Source organism: Aedes albopictus, chromosome 2 (genome assembly GCF_035046485.1).
Source record: "Aedes albopictus strain Foshan chromosome 2, AalbF5, whole genome shotgun sequence".
In the NCBI taxonomy this organism is placed as follows: Eukaryota; Metazoa; Arthropoda; class Insecta; order Diptera; family Culicidae; genus Aedes; species Aedes albopictus.
The window spans coordinates 282,003,355-282,025,708 of record NC_085137.1 but is presented as its reverse complement, the minus strand read 5'-3'; the positions used below and the strand labels follow the sequence as shown (position 1 = coordinate 282,025,708).

General features: G+C 36.3%; 2 protein-coding genes across 3 annotated transcripts in view; one reads left to right on the top strand and one right to left on the bottom strand.

Moving 5' to 3' along the window:
• The window catches only part of LOC109415144 (calcium/calmodulin-dependent protein kinase type 1), a 45,941-nt gene extending 41,341 nt beyond the window's left edge, over positions 1-4,600 (top strand). Inside the window, exon 3 of one of the 2 annotated variants that reach the window (XR_002131301.3) lies at positions 4,143-4,600. The gene's annotated coding sequence lies outside the window, so the exon portion shown is untranslated. The other variant, XR_002131300.3, reaches the window with a different exon arrangement.
• Positions 4,601-6,104: 1,504 nt separating this feature from the next.
• The window catches only part of LOC109414978 (unconventional myosin-XV), a 98,351-nt gene continuing 82,101 nt past the window's right edge, over positions 6,105-22,354 (bottom strand). Inside the window, exons 7-11 of the mRNA XM_062851933.1 lie at positions 19,469-19,854; positions 13,640-13,862; positions 13,259-13,575; positions 9,584-10,403; positions 6,105-6,442 (exon numbers count right to left, since the gene is read on the bottom strand). Coding sequence (XP_062707917.1) covers positions 6,281-6,442; positions 9,584-10,403; positions 13,259-13,575; positions 13,640-13,862; positions 19,469-19,854 — 1,908 coding nt within the window. The 3' untranslated portion in view covers positions 6,105-6,280. The remainder of the gene's footprint in view (positions 6,443-9,583; positions 10,404-13,258; positions 13,576-13,639; positions 13,863-19,468; positions 19,855-22,354) is intronic.

Sequence of the window (22,354 nt, the reverse complement as noted above, 5' to 3'; positions counted from 1 at the left end):
AGGTAGACTAGTATCGTTATATTCTACTGAGATCAAATGTAGCAAATCCTTCAAAGCGATGTGAGTGATATTGTGATCAAGTGCCCAAACTCGCAGTGCTTGTTCCGATCTACTTCTTCCTTCAGAGACATCAGGAGCAGAGGACACCTCGCATGACACGTCATTTGATGGACATGAAACGTTGATTATGTCTGCAAGGTTGTTTTGATCTAGGTTTTGATCAAATTCGTTGGCGACGCTTTGGCTGCTATGATCCGTAGCGCTACTTCTAACTGGACCATCGTGACATTCGCCTGTTACGGAGAAAATATTTTACGCAGATTTACAAACAACAAAGCATTTTGGAATAAATATTATTACTTACTCGTCTGATCGAAGGTCTCTACAGGGTTCTCTATCGAAAGACGCGATGTGTCTGGAGAACATTTAAGCCCAGTAGAACGTGGCCGAGTTTCCGAGGGGTCTTTGCAGTAGGTTCCGAAAAACAGATGTTTCATTGCAATCTCATATTTTTCACGCGTATTCTTCAGTTTACGATAGTATGATCCACTCTTTCGATATTTTTTGTATATTTTGTCCATTTTGGGTACTATTTTCTCTAGTAAATTCCAAATTACTTCAATGCAGAACTTTACTGAAAATGTTCCAGTCGGCGTAATTTGTTGTTTTGCTGATTTTTGTTTATGCTGAATAAGGTATTTGCACATTGTCTTAAAAGACATATTACACAGTTGTTATTGTAACTCATACGACGAGCCGTATAAGATTTGGAGTATACGTTGAATAGACCCATTTGAAGCACACTAATCAGCAAGCCGTGTGGTATTGAATAATAAAGCTGTACAATGTTTATACGATAAATAATATGGTTGATATCCTGCAAATGTAAATAGCCACATAGTAGCATCACAATCAATAGGTACGACATTTGTCCAGCATATTGTTGGACACACTTTATAATACCAATTTAATTGGTTTTCCAAGCACTTTTATAGCACGTAGTAAAACTGCTATTCAGTATTAAGAGCCAACATTGTATAAACACTAGTCAAGCGCTACATCTAAAGACATTCGACTAGCTATTCAGCAAATTTATTTAGTTGGAGAAAAATAATAAAAACACCTAAAAATTGTTTATAAAGCACATTATTAAGCCAAAGGTATAAGTCGATATAGTGCTATAATGTTGAAGGGAGCTACCTTTATACATTACATTATTCAGCAAGACTTTTTAATCAGCATACAATGCTATTATACGATTATTATTCGACCTACTAGTTTAATAAGAGATTGTGGTTGTTTCTTGGGAAATACATTATATAAAGCCAATTTTGGTTCAAATTTGCCACAATAGGGATATAATCAAGTTTTGGAAAATATAACTATGGATTGAACTGAGATATAACGCAGCCTTGCTTTTTGACAAAACAAAAATCATTAAAACAGGTACAGCGGCAATTTTAACAATTTTAAAGATTAAAATAAAATGAGTTCGTACTTCACCCAATCTGAATCTTATAGATTATTTCGTATGGCCATAGTTGCTACCACTAATGCTGAGGACAACAACCTAATTTGATTTAACTTAACACCATTACTCAATAAAAACTAGACGAAATACCAATGACAGACGTGCGTGCCGGCCGAAAGGAACTTGAGACACATTTGCAATTATTACAAAATGATAAAGGACAGTTTATTTCAAAACATACACCGTGTCCAATAAGTTCTCATACAAAATCAAATTCAATTCATTTCACATCTGTAATTAGGATTATCAAAGTAAATTTATTTATTGAAAGGCCAACTAACATACACCAAATACAGCACATGTTTCGAAACTAAATGTCCTTTATCCTTCTCTGCTGATCGCTTATGTGTCGTAAGTCCATTTCAGCTGGCACGCACGCCATTTTATTGGTATTTCGTCGTATTTTAACGAGTAATGGTTTTAAGTTGAAACAAATTAGGTTCCTGTCCTCCCCAATGCTAGTAGCAACTATAAACAGAAGAGAAAAAATCCTGCATAGGTAAAGTACGGAGCCGTTTTATTTTGTACAAAATAAACGTAAATTAAACAAAAATGTGAATTTACCTTTTTCGATGAGATTTGTTGTGTAAAAGAAGCATCGGTGCATCTTATCTGTTTGATTCACACCATTATCACTTATAAAACATGCTTGTATTCCTTTTGTGAAAATTTTTCCTAAAATGTACGTTTAATGATGTTTATCTTTTATATAACGGTTATTTTCATGAAAATCAGCCCAAGTTGAGCTTACTTGCAAATTGGTAAGAGATTCATCACTATATATATCACTATATATATCACTATATATATATATATATATATATATATATATATATATATATATATATATATATATATATATATATATATATATATATATATATATATATATATATATATATATATATAACTAAAAATATATTGTTTTAGCCTTAGTATATCCATTTGGCTCATAGCTTGGGATAAAAACGCAAAATTTAACTTTATGGACTCTATTAAGCTACTGTAGAATGAAAAACTTTTCGAACATTTTTCTTGCGTGCCGGAGCAAACAAATTCCAGAATACGGAAGTGTACTGCTAGGCTTATAAAAACTTATAGAAAATAAAGTTATTCTAAACCGTATGCTTTATTTAATCAGTATTATGTGGCCCTTCAACACATGCATTCATTTTGAAAATATGAATCACATGTGTGAAATTAAAATATATTTTCTAAATTTGTGTTTTGTATGAGAACTTATTGGACACGGTGTATACTGTATCTGATCAGTATTATGTAAGCTTTCAAATAATACATTCACTTTGCAAAACTGAATTAAATATGGGAAATAAATTCAATTTTACTGTGTATCCGAACTTATTGAACACCATGTAAAGTGTGCGTATATCGAATCCACTTTTGCATCTTATGCAACGTCATATACGATCATGTGTTTGCTGAGCTGTCAATCGCCCAGGATGGAGGTGCTTCATTTTCCATGACTTCCTTGGGCATAGCGCATCTTAGTACCTGCCACATGACATATATGTCTGCAAAATGCTCATTGGCAGAGGAAGCTCTCAGTTTAAAACTGTGGAAGTGCTCATAGAATATTAAGCTTAGAAGCAAGTTTTGTCCCAGTGGGGACGTTACACCAAAAAAAAGGACTCCTTTTGGAGGTGTTTTTAGCAGAATGTCTGAACAATTTCTCTCGTTTCTCATTCCTGCAGCTGAATCCTATAAAAAAAAACTACAACGGCTCAACTAAATACCACAATCCACGGTACGGTAGTCTCCCTTCCCTTGTTTATTTTCCTCAAAACAGTTGGAAATCGACTTCCATCTAAATACATATATGCAATACTGTTCGCTTCTTATCTAGGAATCTATATTTTTATAAATGTCTGCATGAAACAAATAATTGTGGATGAAGCAACTTTTTGTTCTTTCGATTTTTAGGTCTACATCACTGAGGCAATGAAAACCATGTGCTATTGCATCTGATAAATGTGCGATAGGATAGTCAACTCGTTATTACTTGGACCGTACGATTTATTCAATACATGCTTCCAATAAAACTCAAATACAAATGGGCTTCATATTGATATGGTTGGTCACCGCAATTTTTGCTGGAATACTCAGTACACTTTGAAATATACTCTGTGCAACTTTTGACTATGGTTCAACGCCTACATAACATGATGAAGTTGGTTGTGTATAGATAGATATCGTTGGATGAGCATCAGTTTTTGCTATAGAAAGCTATTCGTTCACGTTAAAAGTTCCAAATAGATCCTAATCGACTGTTATATCCGAAAAGGGTTAAGTTTGTTTCAGATGCATAAAACACGTTTCAGTTGATATCATAGGTATTCGAAAAAAGAAAATGCCATTATGTAGGAAACAATCAGGTTTTGCTAATAATATCGAGATCTGTTTAATCATGTTCAATTTGTGTAAGCATCAATCGAAACTTTTGTTTTGCATATCTTTGGCTTTCATAAAAACCTTGTATCTTTTGTATGACTATTTAGATGATTGAATTGATGTATTTTTAAGTTTTTTGATTATAAGATCAAGAGTAGCATCATGTATGTACATACTAACAATATTTTTTCTCTTGTTTTAGGGAGTTTAGCAATACTAAATGTATGTATCTATTCCATGACAGGAACAGGCATCGCCTATTGAAATGTATATAATTCATCCTAAAGTGAGTTGACACGTCAAACGTAAGAAATTTCTAATATAGTCCCTATAAAAAAAAACCCTAATTAAATAACAGTTACATATGGCAAATGCGATACAGTTGTACTGTTTGTCCATCATTCTTTATACTGTAGTTAGTTTTGTACCTGTTGATAATGAGTTTATTATTCTATTTTGTTCAGAAATGGATTTGCCCATATGAGTAGAACGGAACTGTGAACGATACGAAAACGATGAAAGTTTAGTTCAAAGCAAAATTTTGTGCATTTTCTTGATGCCGTTGAGAAACCAGTAAAAATTTGCTAATGCGCGTCCGGTTGACAATTTTATTATCTGGAAACTGTAAAATATTCGGAATAAATAGTATATTATGTGTAATCGAAGTTGACTTATTTACAGTTCATAATTAATATGTATATCGATGACAGTACTACCTATATCACAATTTTATGCAAAGGTCCTTGTATTTTGAATTGTAAATTAAAACAACGATTTTATTTAAATCCTAAACTGCCTTTTTTCTTTGCATATGGCGTCTCCATCTTGAGGTTCATTGAACAAATTGATCAAATTGAACGAACTTGTGATCTGGTTTGAGTCTACGTGTCCCTGATCTGATCAAAATTTTTGCATCAATTGAAAGCTTTTTTGAAAGACATTTATACATAACATATCAAAAAATTGGAGATGTCTTTTTCTTCTTTCAAAAGTTATCTGCCGTTTTGTAAACCATGCCACTTTTGCGCACTGGGCCCGGTGCCGGCCGTTTACATGAATGCAGCGTTATTTCGCAGTGTTTACGAACACGAATTTAAAATCTGAACCCACTAATGGAAAACTGAAGGTATAAGCTTTTCAAAACACTAAAAAAGTTATAAAAGCAATGGCCGCATCATTGAAAAACAGTCAAATACGGAAACGAAGTTCCGATTTGCCCAAGTTTTGCGGCAAGTGCCTTTGCGTATACATGTAGGCGTAAACACAGATGCTGTTGCATGTCGTTGCCGATGCGCATGGAAATGCATGGAGAAAACGTGGCTTAATTTACAAAAGACATCTCTAATTTTTTAATATATTATGTATAAATGTCTCAGCTTTCAATTGATGCAAAAAATTTGAAAATCGGTAGTTGCCATCATGGTGAAAAAAATGTTTTGGTATAAAAATCCAACATGGCGGCCAAAATCAATGTGGCCGACCCAACTTTTTGTTATTGTAAATAGTACCTCTGTTAATTTTTTTGACCTACCCGTGTCACTTCAAATTATCAATCCACATGCAAAAACAAGTCTTCAGTCCAGAAATGAGCCAAATTAATCAAAGTTTAGAGGTCGGTGCTAAGTCAGACTGGACCAACTATTTTTCAAAGATTTAGGGAAAATGTCCTGCGAGCACATGGAATATCAATGTTTTTTAAATAGTATAATTCGTTTATGTAATGAAACATCTGGATCAATGTAACGGCGACAAATTCAGAGTTAGAAGTGAGCCAAGCGAGTTAAAAAATCGAACTTTCATGACAGTGTCAAACTTAGACTTTCAACTCTGAACATTTCGAAATGTTAACAGACTTGTTGTATGTGAAGAAAGTTTGCCGAAGCTGAACTAGCGCGAACGACAGATTAAAAATTCCATTAAGGTGATTATGAATGTTTTACGTATTGTGGCTGGATTAACGTAAGCTTGGATTTTTTCAACTTTCAGTCACAGAAAAGCATTGATTTTTCTTAGAGATCATTGCCTATTTTTCGATTCTGTGGTTGGTATCTGTATCAGGGCCAATTTATTGTGAAAAGGTGTTGAGGGTTTATGAGAATCGAATCAAACTTCCAAGGAACAGAAAGATATTTCGGATCATGTTTGTAACATAAACGTTTCCTCGTTATAATAAAATCTCTGGTTATTTATTTTTTCTTATATTAAACCGATTTTATAACATATGACTTTATGACTGTTAATCAGAATGAAAATAGTCATGTTGTCCTAACAAAACAATTTTTATAAACTTTTTACGTTTTTCAAATATATATATTCGCATTACGATTTGTTCGGTTAAAATTATTCCCTTCGATCTCTAAGTTGCGCCTGTGCCATTGTGATGTACTGCCGCACTAATCTAGAAATTTCATGCGCTTGCTCTGTTTGCACTCGAATGACCCGTTGTTGCAGGAGGTTACCTACTTTCATATCCAGAAATAGCGCACCGTCTTCTGATCGAACCTGAAAAAGTAAAGATCGAATAAATTTTAATGTTTTTTTTATATAAAAAGTTTTATGCAATTCAATATCATAGTTTCTATTTTATATAATTCATATCGGTATCATAATGGCCAACTTTTCCGAACTGGTTTATTATGCAACTAAAATGAGTTGCATAATGTTCATTTGAATTGCATTATGAACATTATGCAACTCAAATGAGTTGTATAATGAAAAAATGATTGCATAAAATTTTGTATGGAACTCGTTACAAAACTCGATTATTTCAGCACTCTTCGTATTTATCGAACTCGGCAAACCTCGTTGGATACATGTACGACTCGTGCTGAAAAAATCAACTTTTTGCAACTCGTTACATAAATAACTATTTCGGTATTGCGAATATCTATATTAGTAGTGACGACCCAAGCAGCACCTGCAACATCATCCAGAATGTGTCTTTCTATGCTTTGGTCTAAATGAGTTGCATTAAGTACACGAAACTTCCATCTTGTCAGTTGAGTTGCATTTAAACTCCAAAATTCGTAAAGTTGCAGCTTTGTTTCATTGAAATCACAATTTACCACGTGTTTGACATCGATTTGTGGAGGCGGAGCTTACATATTGCTCGTAAGTGATAATACAGTCAGCTTACATTAAATGTGTTATGTAACATGCATGAAACATCTAACTCTGGTTTGTTTGTTCAGATTAGGTTCCAAATGCGTTGCAGAAAACTTGAGCGTCTTTTCATTTTAACTTGTAGAGGTTCGACTGAGAAGTTGACTTAATTCTCGGGGATTTCGGCTTTCAGTCAAAGAAACGCTTTTCTTTGACTGAAAGCTTTCATTTGAACAGTTCTCTTACTTGTGACAAAGAAGGTGCAATCAAGTAACAAGTAACTTTAGTAGCTTTTAAGGTGCGTTGAGGATCGATTCCCTCACAGAGCTCTTAGTGTAGTATCTAAGGTGAGTGGATAATACACCTGGTGTCCATGGTTCGAGTCTGGACAAAATCAATTTTCCATTTTTTTTATCATTCCTCCCCGTTTATGTTGCATAAGAATTCAGAATCTGCGCTTTTTGGGTTCCAAAAAAGTAGCAATTGTGTTCTGTCGTCCGTAATATGGACAGTGGATAAATTGCACTAAGGTTGCTGTTACTGGATTAGAAACAAGTCGTGTTGCTTGGGGAACTACACACCAGAACCGTATAAAATCTACACAAAAACTCTCGTAGCAGTGTTGCCGGAGGAGGGTTACCTTGATGGAGTTCTGCTTGAGGGATTGATCGGCAACGACGGAGCTCAAAAACCGTCGGGTACGTGGAACGTGGAAACAGTAGATTTGCCTGTCCCGGATACATCTCAAGGAAAATTCCATCAAAAACTAATCCGCAAAGCCTACATACAGGCGCGTGCGCTGAAGATATTACGGACGGATCATTTTGCGGGCCAACTTGAAGTGATCGAACGGTGGAAGTAACGTTTCGATGAGCACTATGCTAAACGTTAGAAGGAAAGGAAACGCCTTTTCAACCCGTTTCTGTTTCTAGCTATGGCTATTAACATACACACTTAATTTTGATTACCGAGTTCGGTCACTTTTTTTTTACGAGATTAGAACTGCTAAGCACCGAACTCGTTCAGCAAAAATGCATTGTTTATCTTTTCCATACGATTTTGACAGTTGTTTTACAGAACCTCAGTAAAATCGATTATCGAAACTACCGATATCGTACTGCTGTTCTAATCTCGTAAAAAAAGTACCGAACAAACAATTCAAAATAAGTGTGTAGGTACGAATAAACATGAGCATTTGCCGGGGTGCCGGGATCAGCTAGTAAAATATGAAGGAACCAAAGACCTTCTACATACTAATCTGAACAGGTAGCCACTAGATCACCAAAGCTTGTCGTACATCGTTGATTCAAATCAACGCTACGGTTTGTGCACGGTCTTCGTCGTAGAGACTCAGCCGAAGCTGTCCGGAGTTCAATTTTGGGATACGATTTGCCATCCAACTACAAGCTGCGGATCTGCTGCATAAAGTGACAAGCATATTTCGATCAATTACCCAATTAGGTACATCATGGACCACATGCAGCAAGGACGCCAGGAACGTACCCGTTCCTTCATCGTCCCTCGCCACACAAAGTCAAGCGGGAAGAGTTTGCTGATATACGGTGTCTCCTGCTGGAATGGCCTACCACTCGAAGCAAAGATGAAACCACAGACAAACAGACGTAACACCTTGAACGATTTTCATTGAAATCCATCGCCCAGTTCAAACTATCATCACCTGGTGGAAAAGTTGCACAAATCACTGTGTTGTGCAATATCGTCAACAGAAGGCGCTAGTGAGAAACGTCAAACGCATAGAAAAACGATGCGCGCGCCTCTGGTTGTGAAAGCCACAACTATGAAAATTTGAAACGATCGTTAAAAGCGTGGTCGATGGAAATTTCGCAAGTATTACGTCTGTTTGTCTGTGATGGAACCAACGTTGACGTCCTTTAAAGCAACTGTTAAAAGATTAGTTGCAACCATGTTTGATAGTTTAATTTTTTTGTGTAACTTTGTCCATGTAGCTTTTCAATTTCAATTATGTATTTTCAAGTTCAAGTAGTTTCGTAAATTTTATGTCTTTCCAACGTTTTACTAGTTTCTTCCGATAGTTTCCTTGACTCGATAAAAAGTGTAAACTACCCGGTTATCGTTTTCAATAAAAATTACAATTACAATTGAGGGGGTTAGAAGCAAAGGGATGTAAGTGACAAAAACCCACTTGCGAGTATTAAATGAGGTTTAAGGTTTTCGACCAATTATTCATCCCATACCAAATGTATGGAGTTTCAAAATCAACCCTTTTTTTCTGATTTATTGTAATTTTTTCAATCATCGCAGAAACAATCTTAAAAAAGTTCCTGAAAGCTTGAAATTTGAAGAATTTTATGATATGCACAGCTCAAAATCGACAAAATGGTCACTTACACCCCTTTAATTCTGGGCCCCTCAATTACAATTACAAAATGCAGAACTAAACTGAGTTAAAGCAACTTCCTTCGATAAATAAGAATAATAGTCAATTACCATGCCACCTGAATCACTAAAGAATCTATTTAACTGACATCAAACCAGGTTCAATGCAAACTATACACTTACCTTTCTAGTAGAAATCACTTCGTTGAATGGCCAATGTTGCATTGTTTCGTGAGTATTCGGATCGAGGAAAAGTACCCCTCGTCTATTCAACGCAAGTATGAGCTCTCTCCACATTGGACTAACTTCCTCAGCAGGTGATTCTTCGGACCAGACGCGCTTCACGGCGAAGAAACTGCTTCCAAACAATGGCCATGATGACAAAACGTTCAAAAATTGCGCTTTAACTTGTATGGGACTAAGCCCGGCTATAGATGGCCAGGCAGACTGCACCAATGCAACCCACTGTGCTGGCCGAAGCTCTCGTAGTGACAGGGCGGGTTTCGGTAATAGGAATTTTATTTCCTTCATTGCCGGTAGATGGTTGAGGTCTGCTGCTCTGTGTAGTATTGCGGCTATTCTGGCCATATCACGTACGTAGTCGGGAGTGGGAGCTCCACCATTTGGTAATTCCAAAAGCAGTCCTTCCAGGTAATCCGGTGCCACTTGATTGAACAGTACTTCGATGTAGAGAGGGGTCGGGGCAGGGTCTCGTTTCAGTGGAAAATGCCACACCGAGCGGCAGAATATGAGATAGAATGGTTGTCCTGATTTCAAAAGCTCGGTAGTGACATCTAGAATGTACTCGTCAGCGGCAAGTGGCATCGTGAATGCATCTCCTTGTACTATGCAGTACAGTGAGAATTCTTGTTGTTCTGCTGGTATCTCTATTCCCAAAAGTGAGCATAGTTCCGTAATTACATCCCCTACAACAGTAGAGCATCGAGTATTAACGATTCGTTCCGCTCCACCTGGTAACCGATAGATTTGTCTTCTTGCAGATCTGGAATAAAACAAAATAAAGGAAAATAAAGTAAATGAAGGATATTAATAAGTGTCTGAAACTAGTGCATGATAATAAAATACACCAAAATACATTTCTTATACAAAATTTCTTATTGACAATCTAATCTCACGAACCCTAGACTCAATTAGAATAATTTGTCAATTGTTGACAAAACCCGACATAAACCTATCATTGACCTATTTTTACTGTGGCCTCAACTCAACATAGACCCTACAGTTATCCGATGTGGGTTCAATATTCGATAAAATTTGATCCGACATCCGATAATTTAACATTCTGGCGGATTATTTTCCGCGTTTTCCGTATTTTGTGCCCAGCTAGTCATTTAAGTGACAATTCATTCAAATAACAAGGAACCGCTTCTCATTTGAAGAGAACTCTGTTTGACTGAAATCATTTTAAACATGACTAGAAGCAAAAATGATTGAAAAGATTTAACTGGAAGCAAATATGACTGAAGAAAAGAACGTCTTCAAAAGCCCCTGGAACACCTCTGGAAACCCTTGGAACGTCCATGAACCCCCTGGAACGGCCTGAAATACTCCCGAAACCCCCTTAACACTCTGAATCCCTCAGGAACAACCCTGGAACGCCCTTGAAACCCCTGGAATCTTTCTGTTGCCATCTGCAACACCCCTGAAGCCCCTTGAAATGCACGATTAGGTAAAGTGAAAAAAAATCTGGCAGTCATGCTAACAGTTTAGGATATGCAAGTGTTCAACAATTGGATTATAGATGCATAATGATAGTGTAATAAAAAAATATTAAAAAAAAAACAAAAAAATGTGATTTTAAATAATGTTGAATTGTTAACTTCCAATTCTTGTAACAAAAGAACAAAACGAAAACTGTATCAAAATCGATACTTTATTGCCCTTCAATGGCAATGGAGTAATGCGACATGCACTAAACCAGGGGTTCTCAAACTTTTTCAGCTTGCGACCCACCTTTGATTTTTGTGGAATTTGGCGACCCACCAGCACATATTTCCATAAATACGTCATTTTTTGCAAATTGAACTTCAAAATCTACTTTGACATAAAAAATAAGGTTGGAAATATGTACTATGCATTTTTTTAGAATTATAGTAAATACTGCTGGATGGTCAGATGAATCCTCTTGAAGCTTTAAGTCACATCCTTTATACATACTTATCACAGAACAGATGTGTATCTTCGAATAAATTTGAAGTTTCGAGGTAGAAGTCGTAAAATTTTCACTTTGAAAACTAGATTGGAATGAATTCTTCCGAGAGAAAATCATCAAAGCGTGCCTCGCTCCCGCCCTATGCTCGCTGTACAAAAAAGCTTGCTTTCCACCACCAGGTTCGCTAGTGTCCAGCAATCAAACGAGCGGTTCTTTTCGCGATGAAGATTCACCCCCGTGTACTTATTTTATTTATATTTTCATTGAAATCACTTATCAGTTGTTCTGATTTCCGTAAAAGTTCAGATTATTGATATTTAGCAGAATTTCACCGAAGTTTGGATTTTCTGAAGTTTGGTAATGGTATGGTAAAATTTGGTATTTTTTGCAGATTTTTAATATTTTTTTATATTTTAACTCTCAGATTTTAGCTGCGGAACTTAGCGAGTAAATTCAACTGAAATGCAATCAGCAAAACTCACACAAATAAAAACTAAGTTTTTACCCTAATTTTAAACCTTCTGATTGAAAACTCATAGATTCACAATCGTTTTCAGAACTCAGACAGTAGCTTTAATATTCAATATGCGCCAGACTAAGACTTTTGAAAAGTAACCGAATTTCTAGAAATTATAACTGCCAATTCTCCAAGGGAGTATTTGTAAATTCGAAAATGGCTAGGAACATCATTGCACCTAGGTTAATTACCACATTTTTTAAAATATTGACTCCGCGACCCACCAAAAATCAGCCCGCGACCCACCAGTGGGTCGCGACCCATAGTTTGAGAAACGCTGCTAAACTAATGATACGGGAAATGTCACAATAGATCTATAAACTGGTCGCAGTGACAGACCCGAACAGGAATTAAAAAAATCACAACGGCCTGCTTTTCCCGCTATACCAAACAGTTGCATTATGGTTAATAATGCAACTCATTTGTGTTGAATTATGAATGACAATGCAATTGTTTGATCAATAAACTGAGTTTCCAAGGTAAGAGCTTGAAAAACTGTGCCGGTTAGAGCACGGTTTGCTTGATTCAAATTTCATGTCTACTTAGCATGATGGAACACGTGGTCGTTCCTACCAACTACCGCGAAGCACCATGATAGTGATGGAAACAATAACATTCTAGAAAATATCTTTTGTTATTGCAAAAAAAGAATGAACGCCACTATTAAGGACAGACTTGTTAGAATTTCAAAATGTCCGCCACAATGGTCGACTAGGTACCTACTCACGATTTCGAGCGCACAAATCTCTTCGTTAACAAAACCAGCGCACCTGATCTTCTTATTTTAGGCTTATTACATGTGAGCAAGAACAGAATAATAGAATGCAATGTTGTTTGAAGCTCGCTTCTTGAGATTTGTGCGTCTGAAGTTCTGATGCACTGTTGAAGCGGGATTTCAAGATGTTTATCCCTAACAGGATGTCCAAATCAGTGATTCAAAAGTTTAAAATGATGCACAATGGAATCTATGCAGAGTTTTTCTCACAACATTAGTTCAACTAATGAGTAAAGTAGTACCTTTAGAAAGTAAAGTAGCAAGAGCAATTGAAGCTACTACCTTCAAAATGGAAAGCGAGTTTCATTTCTTTCATAATTATTGCGTTTCTCAAAGAAGTAGAAAAGGTAAGAATAACATGTGTTTTTTTTTCATAGTAATTGATATACATACCGTCCAGCCGATACCGCTGTGACCTCCTCGACGCTTGGTACATTCTTCCTGCCTCCGCAACGCGCAGTTTTCCTCAAGTTGGTAAGACAGACAGCAGCAGTTCCGTGACAAGCTCGGCGACGGTCTGACGCCGCAGACGTGAGGTGCTCAATCAAGTACGGACGAAGTGCATCAGAGCAGCCGAAATATGCCGCCAGGATGCTGAGTAACCGCCAAGCACGTTGAGCCGATTCTGGACACGCTGAACGGTTGGCTGTTGTTTGTTTGATGAGCTGGCAGTAGACCTCATCCCTCAGGGTTAAATGTTTGTGACAATGCTGTCAAACAAAAAAAAAACGATATAGTCCATACTAATATAACCCCCATTAACGTATAGCATACCATTAGTACGGTGTAAACGCATTTGACTTCTGTAAGTTCGGGATCTGGTACAAGGTCTCCACAGTAGCGAAGGATGCAATCGAAGCATTCGATTGCCAGCGGGGCTAAATCAGGCGGTAAACGTAGAAGTGGTAAGCGTAGAGGATGGCCCTGCCATTTCACCATGTCTGCCAGAGGATTGCGTGCGCTCGATCGGTTGTCGTTTCTCTTGAAGTCTTCACCGCTGAAAATTAATTAGTGTTTTTGTGAGACTGTATTTCATATTTATGTGTTGTGTATAAATTAGTAGGTCTATCTGGGTCATTGCACACGAAGTGGTCAAGAAAAAGTGCAAGCATGTAATCGACTTTCAGTCGTAGGTTTATATTCAAATATGGATTTAGAGTAAAAAACGTAAAAATGTTTGAATGTATGATCATCTGTCAGGTCCATCTAACATTGATTATAACAAATACTTTGAAGATGAAAATAATATTTAACCCTCTAATACCCAATCCCGCCTTTAGACGGGGTATAGTTTGATCATTTTTGTATTTTTTGTTTCGTGGAAAATCAATTTTTTTATATTTTTGGCAGATATTTAGGACTGTTTTGTATATCTCAAAATGGTTTTTGGTGTATTATAAAACGTATTTACATTTTTTGAAAATCATTGAAAAATTGATGTTTTAGTCACCTTTTAGAAGTCATTGTTTATTTTGTATTGAATCGCTACAATTAACATATTTTAAAATTTTCCCAAAACATTCTATCCTTGTTTAATAGTTTAAGGGAATCGAATACACTCTAAAATTATTTTCCTTAAAATAACACGGAAAAAAAATTCTCTGTGAAAAAAATTTAAAATAATAATATTTCAACAATAATCATAAAATCTCAAAATGTTTTCATCTCAAAAAATCCGTTCCCCAAATTGGCTTCCAGGAAAAATATAAAAGTGTGGGGATGTTCAAAAATAAAAATTAGAAAAATCAAAAACTGAAATTCACGAAATCGAGAATTGAAAAGAATCATCTTCCAAAACATGCTTAAATCGATTTTAGATGACGAAAAATGATACTTAGATCAAAATCAAAAATTTGGGTATTACCGTCTACCCTCGTTGGTTTGACCTCACCTAATCTGAACACTTTTTAATTTGATCCCCTCTAATCTGCACATCGTTCAAACTAAAAATGGTTCAAACGCCATTCTGCTCATGGAACGGGGTGAAACGGAACGCAAAATTAAAACAAAACAGCAAAAAGGGTTACCATCAGTTTGTTTTTCGATGCCCACAGAGTCACTAGAAGTTCAAATTAAAAAATGAACCCCGTTGGTTTGCATGGGGTGTCGTTCAAACCAACGGGGGTAGACGGTAGAGGGTTAATTTAACTGAATTGATTAATAGTTAAATTAATTTTCGTTAAGAAAGGTAGAAAGATGTTTTCTATTTCATAAAATTTAGATACTTTCCTGATTGTTTTACTATCAAACTTGAATCTTTTTTGATGAATAATCATAAATTATTTATGATTACACTACATCCAAGTAATAAAGTCATTTGGCAATTGATGAAATTTGATTTGATTGATTTGACTTTTTTTATCTGTATTAACGAGATTTTTAGCCCTAGGCTAGTTCATCTCGGGACCCACACTTTTCTTTCCTTCCGAAGGAAGAACTCACATTTTGTAAGTTTGTCGGGAGTGGGATTCGATCCCAAGTCCTCGGCGTGATAATCAAGTGTTCTTAACATCACACCAGGTCCGCTTTGATTTTATTAAAAAGACTTTCAGCCCCTGGTGAAATTTGAGTTTTCCAAATCAAAGCGCTCAAAAATATGGGATTACGAACGAAATTTAAGAAATTGTGTCGCAAGCTTCCATTGTCTCTAGAAGATTGCATTTTAGCTTTAAAAAAAGATAGGGACGCATAACTATTAGCGCATTTGCCCAAAAGTACACGCGGCAAATCCCCGAGGAAAGGAACAGCCGCGTTTTTTACATCCCGTTTACTTAATTCTTATGGGAGATAACATTGCGGCCGTTTCTTTCCAGAAGGATTTGCCGCGTGGAATTTCGTGCAAATGCGCGTTTAAAACATAACAAAGGCCGCGCGGTGTATCATTTTTAGCGCACCACTCAATACCATTAGTAATTTCATGCTCCCGCAAATTAATCCTATTTCTTGACAAGCAATTACAACGCTAATTGATTACGTTCTTCTTGATATCACTAGTTTTCTTCTAATAAAAAAAATAAACAGAACAAAAACCTTTTGATTTAAGGGTTCACTATGCTAATTGAGCACCAGTACTCTAAATCAGTTTGATTTAGGGTATTGGTCCCTTTATTAAGCATGTGGCTTCCATTTTCATCCTACGATAACAAAGGATTGAAGCACCATGAACACAAAAAGAACAGAATCAATCGGTGCCGTAATCACTTGTTTTAGAATAGGATGAAAATGAAAGCGTGAGATTACTGATGGCACACATACCCTATTTATATATTTTATAAGACAGCTACCCACATGACAATTTGCGGAGGGCATCTTAGGTTTTTTCGTGGTTTGGTTCAAAGTTAGAGAAAGTTCTTCAAAATTGGAAAAAATGCTTTTTCCGCTCAATGCGCTTGTTTTAAGAGGATATATATTAGAGTGGGTCATCGCTTATATGAAAAAATGAAAAAATCAATGGTATCCCATCAGATTAAAGCTTGGGCCCATTTCAGGACCCAAATAAGTGTGCACAATTTGGGCACGATCGGTTATGTCTACGTTTTGCGCATCGCATTTGAGGTTTGTATGGGGATTACATGGGAAAATACACTTTTTTGCATTTCTCTCATAACAAGCTCGAATTTTTCTAAAACCATGTAACCGATAAAGTGAAAAGATAGCCTAGGGTGTCCTGAAAAACTTTGTCGAAAACCGCGAAGTGATCTGATGCTTATGAAAAAAGTTAAAGCGTTGGCGTTGCTTGGCGAAACAGGATGATTTTGTTGCTATTGTTATTCCTTTACATGTTAAAACATAAAAGCATGCATGCGGTTCGTTGGTTATAACTATTTTCACAAGCATCGGATCGCTTTGCGGTCTTCAACAAAGTTTTTCAGAACATCCTAGGCTATCATATAATAGTATCGGTTAAAAAGTTTCAGACAAACTTTTTCAACTTATTACAAAAATGCAAAAATATATGTTTTACCATACAAAATCCCTTTCAGATTCCAATTGCAATGCGCAAAGTGTAGACGCAACCGATCGTGCTCAAATTTTGCACAGATACTCAGGACCCGAAACGGAACCAAAAAAGCTTTGATCCGAGAAAACGGTTCCGATGACCAACACTAATATATATGTATGTTAAGGTACGGGAAAATAAGAAAATTTTGTAAAAGTGTGTAACCATATTTTTTAAATTCTTTTTTTACGTCATACGTACAATAATTAATGTGTTAAATCAGCTTGAGAACATGAAAAAATAGTACTAATTACAAAATTATAACAATTTCTGCAAAACGTGTTTTTATTAAAGAGGATTGCTGTGACTATGATTACAGTCCAACGGCTCAAATGAATGCACAAACTCAAAACACAACCGTTTCTAGAGGTCCTTTTGGTATCCATGAACGATCAGTTTATATTAAAAAATGGTTTTATTTTGCAAACGGAAACGATTTTTTCAAAAAAAAAAAAATGTATGAAAAAAATTATAACACTGCTCAGTGGTCCACGAATCACATTTACAAGGAAAGATGCATTCAGCGCCTTCAACTGATTTTTGAGATGAATATGGTCTTTTACAAGGTTGTTCCTGATAATAAGGCTCTCTTTCCAATGTACAAGAAAATTAGGGTGGTAACTATATACGTTCTTCGGCAAAGTTGCAGATCTATCAATTTTAAGCAAGTTAGCTGAAGACAGTTTTTCTTCTTCTACGATCCATTGCTTTAACCACTAGGCCAATACGAGACAGTTGTTATGTATAGATTTAAACTTGGCCAATCTAGAGATATTTTTCTGAATTAGCTTAGGGTGGTTCAAGGAAACCCGGTTTTCCGACTGTAACTTTTACAGTTTCAACTTCTCATCAAACTCGCCCAAGAAGCACTTGTGCGCGGAGACGGTCGTTATCTCTTTCGGTTCAAAAGTTACATGCGTTTTTCTTGAAAAAAAAAAAATTCTCAGAGATAATCAGTTGCCCTTCTTAAGTATCAAATTTGAGGCTAAATAAGGGCGGTATTATTCAAATGTTGTAAATTAGCTTACATTACCATTTATATGGGTTCGCTTAAGGCGTTTTCGCCATTGGCGTTTTTCAATTGACACCGATTTGGTTTGTCGTTGATGTTCCCTTTTTGTGCTGTGATTGTGAAGAGTATAATCCTGTCTAGTTTGGGTAGTGGCTAAGGCTAGGAAACCTCAGATCAATTTTCAGCGTAAAAAGCGTGAGTAGCTCAAGTGGCTCTACTTCAAAAAGTATATTTTCGTAGGGTAACTTACGCAAGTTAACTTAGTGAACTTAGTCAACAAGTTAACTCGTAGGGTAACTTAGTTTACCTTGTGAACCCAGTTTTGCTTCTTTCATTATGTTACGTCCTGGTGTTCGGGTGGCCGGAAGACATAGGAGTCTATTCAAACTCCCAGGGGTAGCGAAATAACACATTAAAACATAACTTTATTATTTACTAAAAATTACATTTACAAGACGACACGTATGTACAACACGGCGGTTACAATTCTTCTAAATTATACTCTGCGATTTTGCATCGGCCGAAGGCATATCACAATGCTATCGGCGAGCACGTAGAACGACGAGAGCATGAGAGACTTTCCAATCCAGTGGTTCTCAACACATTTTAAATGAAGTGTCGTGCCTCGAGCATGCTATATCTTAGTATATTTCAACCTTTCCTTATGGACGCCTTCAAGCAAGCTCTTGTATTCAGCATCTTTTCGCTGATATTTGGCAGTATTGCTACGATGGTTACATCATCTGAAATAGCTCAAACATTAATTGAGATGCTTCAGTTTGATGGATTACTTAGGTACATAGTACAGTTCATGGATAACTTAACATAGAATTGCACCTAACCCAACTCTGCATTAGTAGAGTTTGTCATGAGTTGACTGAATGGCATGTGTCAGATGGGGAGTCTAAATTTGACCTTCTTTGCACTTTTTAGTGTTCCTTCGCAAAATTTGCGTATTCAGGCGTGCCTGCTCAATAAACTACGGAACCTGTACTAATTGGTTGCGACCACATTTTATAGATAACTCGCTTCCATTGCTACTCCAAGACAGTTTCATTGTGGTTTTCTACCTACAACGCCCTCCATTGTGGTATACCATTACTATTGCTTTGAAAGAAGCTTGTCCTCTGCGGTCTGTGCGGACCTGTGCGGGTATTCCTGAATGGAACTCTGATCTATTCAAGTTCAAAATATCTTCGGATAAACCAGTCTTTTGTATAGTTGCAGATCTTTAGCTTCCGCCAGAGAATTATAGCTATATAATTGACTTAGTGGGCACTAAACGCTCTGCTTACTTCAAATCTCCAGGAGCAAATGGTGTTTTGTCCTATTTTTCTCTAGAGGGATTTGAGTATTTCAAACATGTTTTGAACTCTTGTAGTTTTCTATGGGATACTTTCATGGCGTGAAATTACTCCATAGTTTTATCCCGAAAGGGTACGTGCGTTGTATAAAGAAGGAATGAGTTCCTGATTACCTCGTTCTTTCTGAAATGCTTGAAACGCATTGTAGATTATCACATCTGTGATGTTCGTCTGGCTGACATGTGTTGTGGGCAGGTCATGATAATTTGAATAGTACAGGTACTTACTCGTTTCGGAAATGTTGCATCGCAAATTGCAGAAGTGAATGCTTGGTGAGTGATGTTTGAGTAGGTGATGATTCTTCATGTTGCATTATGTTTCCACCTTGAGGGTAGTTGTTGCCCATTGAACCTACCGAAACTTTGTAGTGACCCTGAGGACTAAAGTTATTATTCGGCGAGGCAGGAATGTCCTGTTGTCCTTGTGACATTCCATTCTCGATGTGCATATTGTCGTAGTCTATGGTTGACGAACGGTGAGATTTTTCAGCCGGCGAAAGCTGGTTTGGTGAACTGGGACTGTTATTCGATATTTCGAGACGTTCTAGAGGAACGTTCAGGGTTGCGGCTGCCGCTCGAACTCCGGAGGAAATTGTAGGTCCTTTGGATTGGGTCTGTAAGTAATAACAAGAAAAATCCGAATTAGAACTTGAGATAAATTTTGGGGCCGTTCATGAACCACATAGTCCAAATGTTGGGTGATTCATTTCGTTGGATATTTAGGGGTGGCGCAAAGGGTTTAAGTGAAATTTATGCTAAAACAAACATTAGAAAAAATAATCATACATTTTCAAACATAACTTTTCTAGAAATGAAATGAGTACTCACGCACTTCGTCATGTCATTTCGCAATAATCAAGCGTCATGATAAAAACTTTCATATTGGTTTGAAATTAAAATTTTCACATGGTTCAAGTAAATTTAGGCTAGTCGTTTATTTAATAGATAGAGAGGACATAAATTCATGATTCATGAATAAAATAAAACTAAAATTAAATTAAAATAAATTAAATTTCCAAGGTTTCAAACAATAACAAAGTCCATCGATGTGCTAGTAATAGCCTTGTTTACAACCATGTCACGCTCAGTCATGACCGAAAAATGAGCGAATATTGTTAGAGACTTTTGGTCATCGTCTCCTGATTCGATGACATTGAGAGAGGCACTTCTGTAAAAATCGCTTGACGACTCGTGTTGACACTGGCGCTTTCCAAGCCTGATCGCAATTTCTTGGTCAAGAATCACCATTTAAGTCTACAAAACAGCGTATTTCGACCACTAGATCACTTTTCACTTGGGAAATCATATAAGAGAGAGATTTTGAAAAAAAAAAAGCCCCATCCTAATAAGTTAATAAGCTAATTGTTCAAATAGAATCTGTATAAAAAATCACTTTTATCTCCAAGCATAAAGTTACAAACAGAAAGGGGCTGAACATTGCGTAAGGGAATTTTCCTGATTTTTCGACAAACTTATTTTTTTCTTCTTTTTACAAAAAATAACTTTAGGACCCGATAGATTTAAACCGCTCGACCAATTTCAAATTTTTGGCGTGGTTTTATAGATATTTCTGATACCTATCTTTATTCTCAACAAACTATTCGTATAAGTAGTCATTTTTATTATACTTTCCACCAAAAACTGCCAAAACATGCCTTAAAACTTATTTTTTTCATGTAAAATTATATATTATGACGATTTTTTCAAGTTTTTACTCAAAACCAGATACTAAGCATCATATTTAGAAATATAGAACACAGTGGAGGACTTTTTATTTGGTTCCCTAAGTTCTCCAACTGCTAGTAATAATTATTATTTTCCAGATTTTTATTTACATACCATTTTTTTCCGTTACAAATAATTAAAACAAATAGCATTTTGTATAGATTGTTATTTTGTGTGGTGTAATCAGTGAACCATATTTTCAATAAGGACTGTATCGTTAATTATGAGTACACCTTTAAGGCTTTGTATTAAAAAGACTATGCCTCATTTTGACAACTGCTATGTGTCTATGTGTTGCCAACGTTGTAAACAAACGACAATTTACATTAAAAGTAAAAGTTTTACCTCAAGCGGAACAATGCGAGGGTTTACGGAAGAGAAGCGAAAATCGATTGTGACCAGGTACTGCAATGACAAATGATCATCGCTAAGAAAAATAGCAGAAGTTGAATGTGCTAGGGTTTGTTTGTCCAAAATGCTATCAAACGATTCGGTATGCATAACACACTGAAAGACTCACCGAGACGTGCCAAAAAAACAGGTGCGTCAAAGTCAGCAAAATTTGCAAAATCGTCAAAGGAAAATAAGAGATATCCATTAGCCTGGTTTATATGGGAAAATACAAAAAATGGAAAAACTCAAGCTCCTGTATACTTTTTGAGTTCCACTTTGATCCCATATCAACTGTGAAAAATTTCAGATCGATCGGAAAAACTATATTTTAGCGCCCGCCATTCTTAGTTTTTCATACGATTTACTATGGGGAAATTTTACTCCTGCAAAGAAAAATCGCTAGGAGTCACCCCTAGATTCCTAAAAATAAGTCGATGAATGATTACTGTAGAAAACTTCACTAGGAATCAGACCTCCGAAGACATACTAAATCGTATGAAAACTTAAAATGGCTGGCGCTAAAATATTGTTTCTCCGATCGATCTGAAATTTTGCACAGTTGATATGGGGCCAAAATAGAACTCAAAAAGTGTACAGGAGTAAAATGTCTTTTTGTGTCTCACGCTAATATCCATCAGAGATTGCACAAAAAAGTGTGGAACGACTGTTGTTATGGTTCAGCGCGCCAAGGAGCATAATTCCCTGAAGACCCAAATCAGAAATGTCCAAAACGCAGTCAAATTCTGACGGATTATGTGAAAACTCGGGCTTGGAAACTGAACGACGATGTTTTGAGAAGAAACAACATGTGCATAATCATGGATGATGCAACGTATGTGAAAGTGGACTACAAGGCACTTCCAGGGGCACAGTTTTTCACTGTGAAGCGTGGCACGGATGTTCCGAATAAGGAGAAATCGTTTTTTTTGCGAAAAAAATTGGGAAAATGTGTGGGTCCTACATAATTTAGGCTGGATTTGGCATCCTGCCACTATG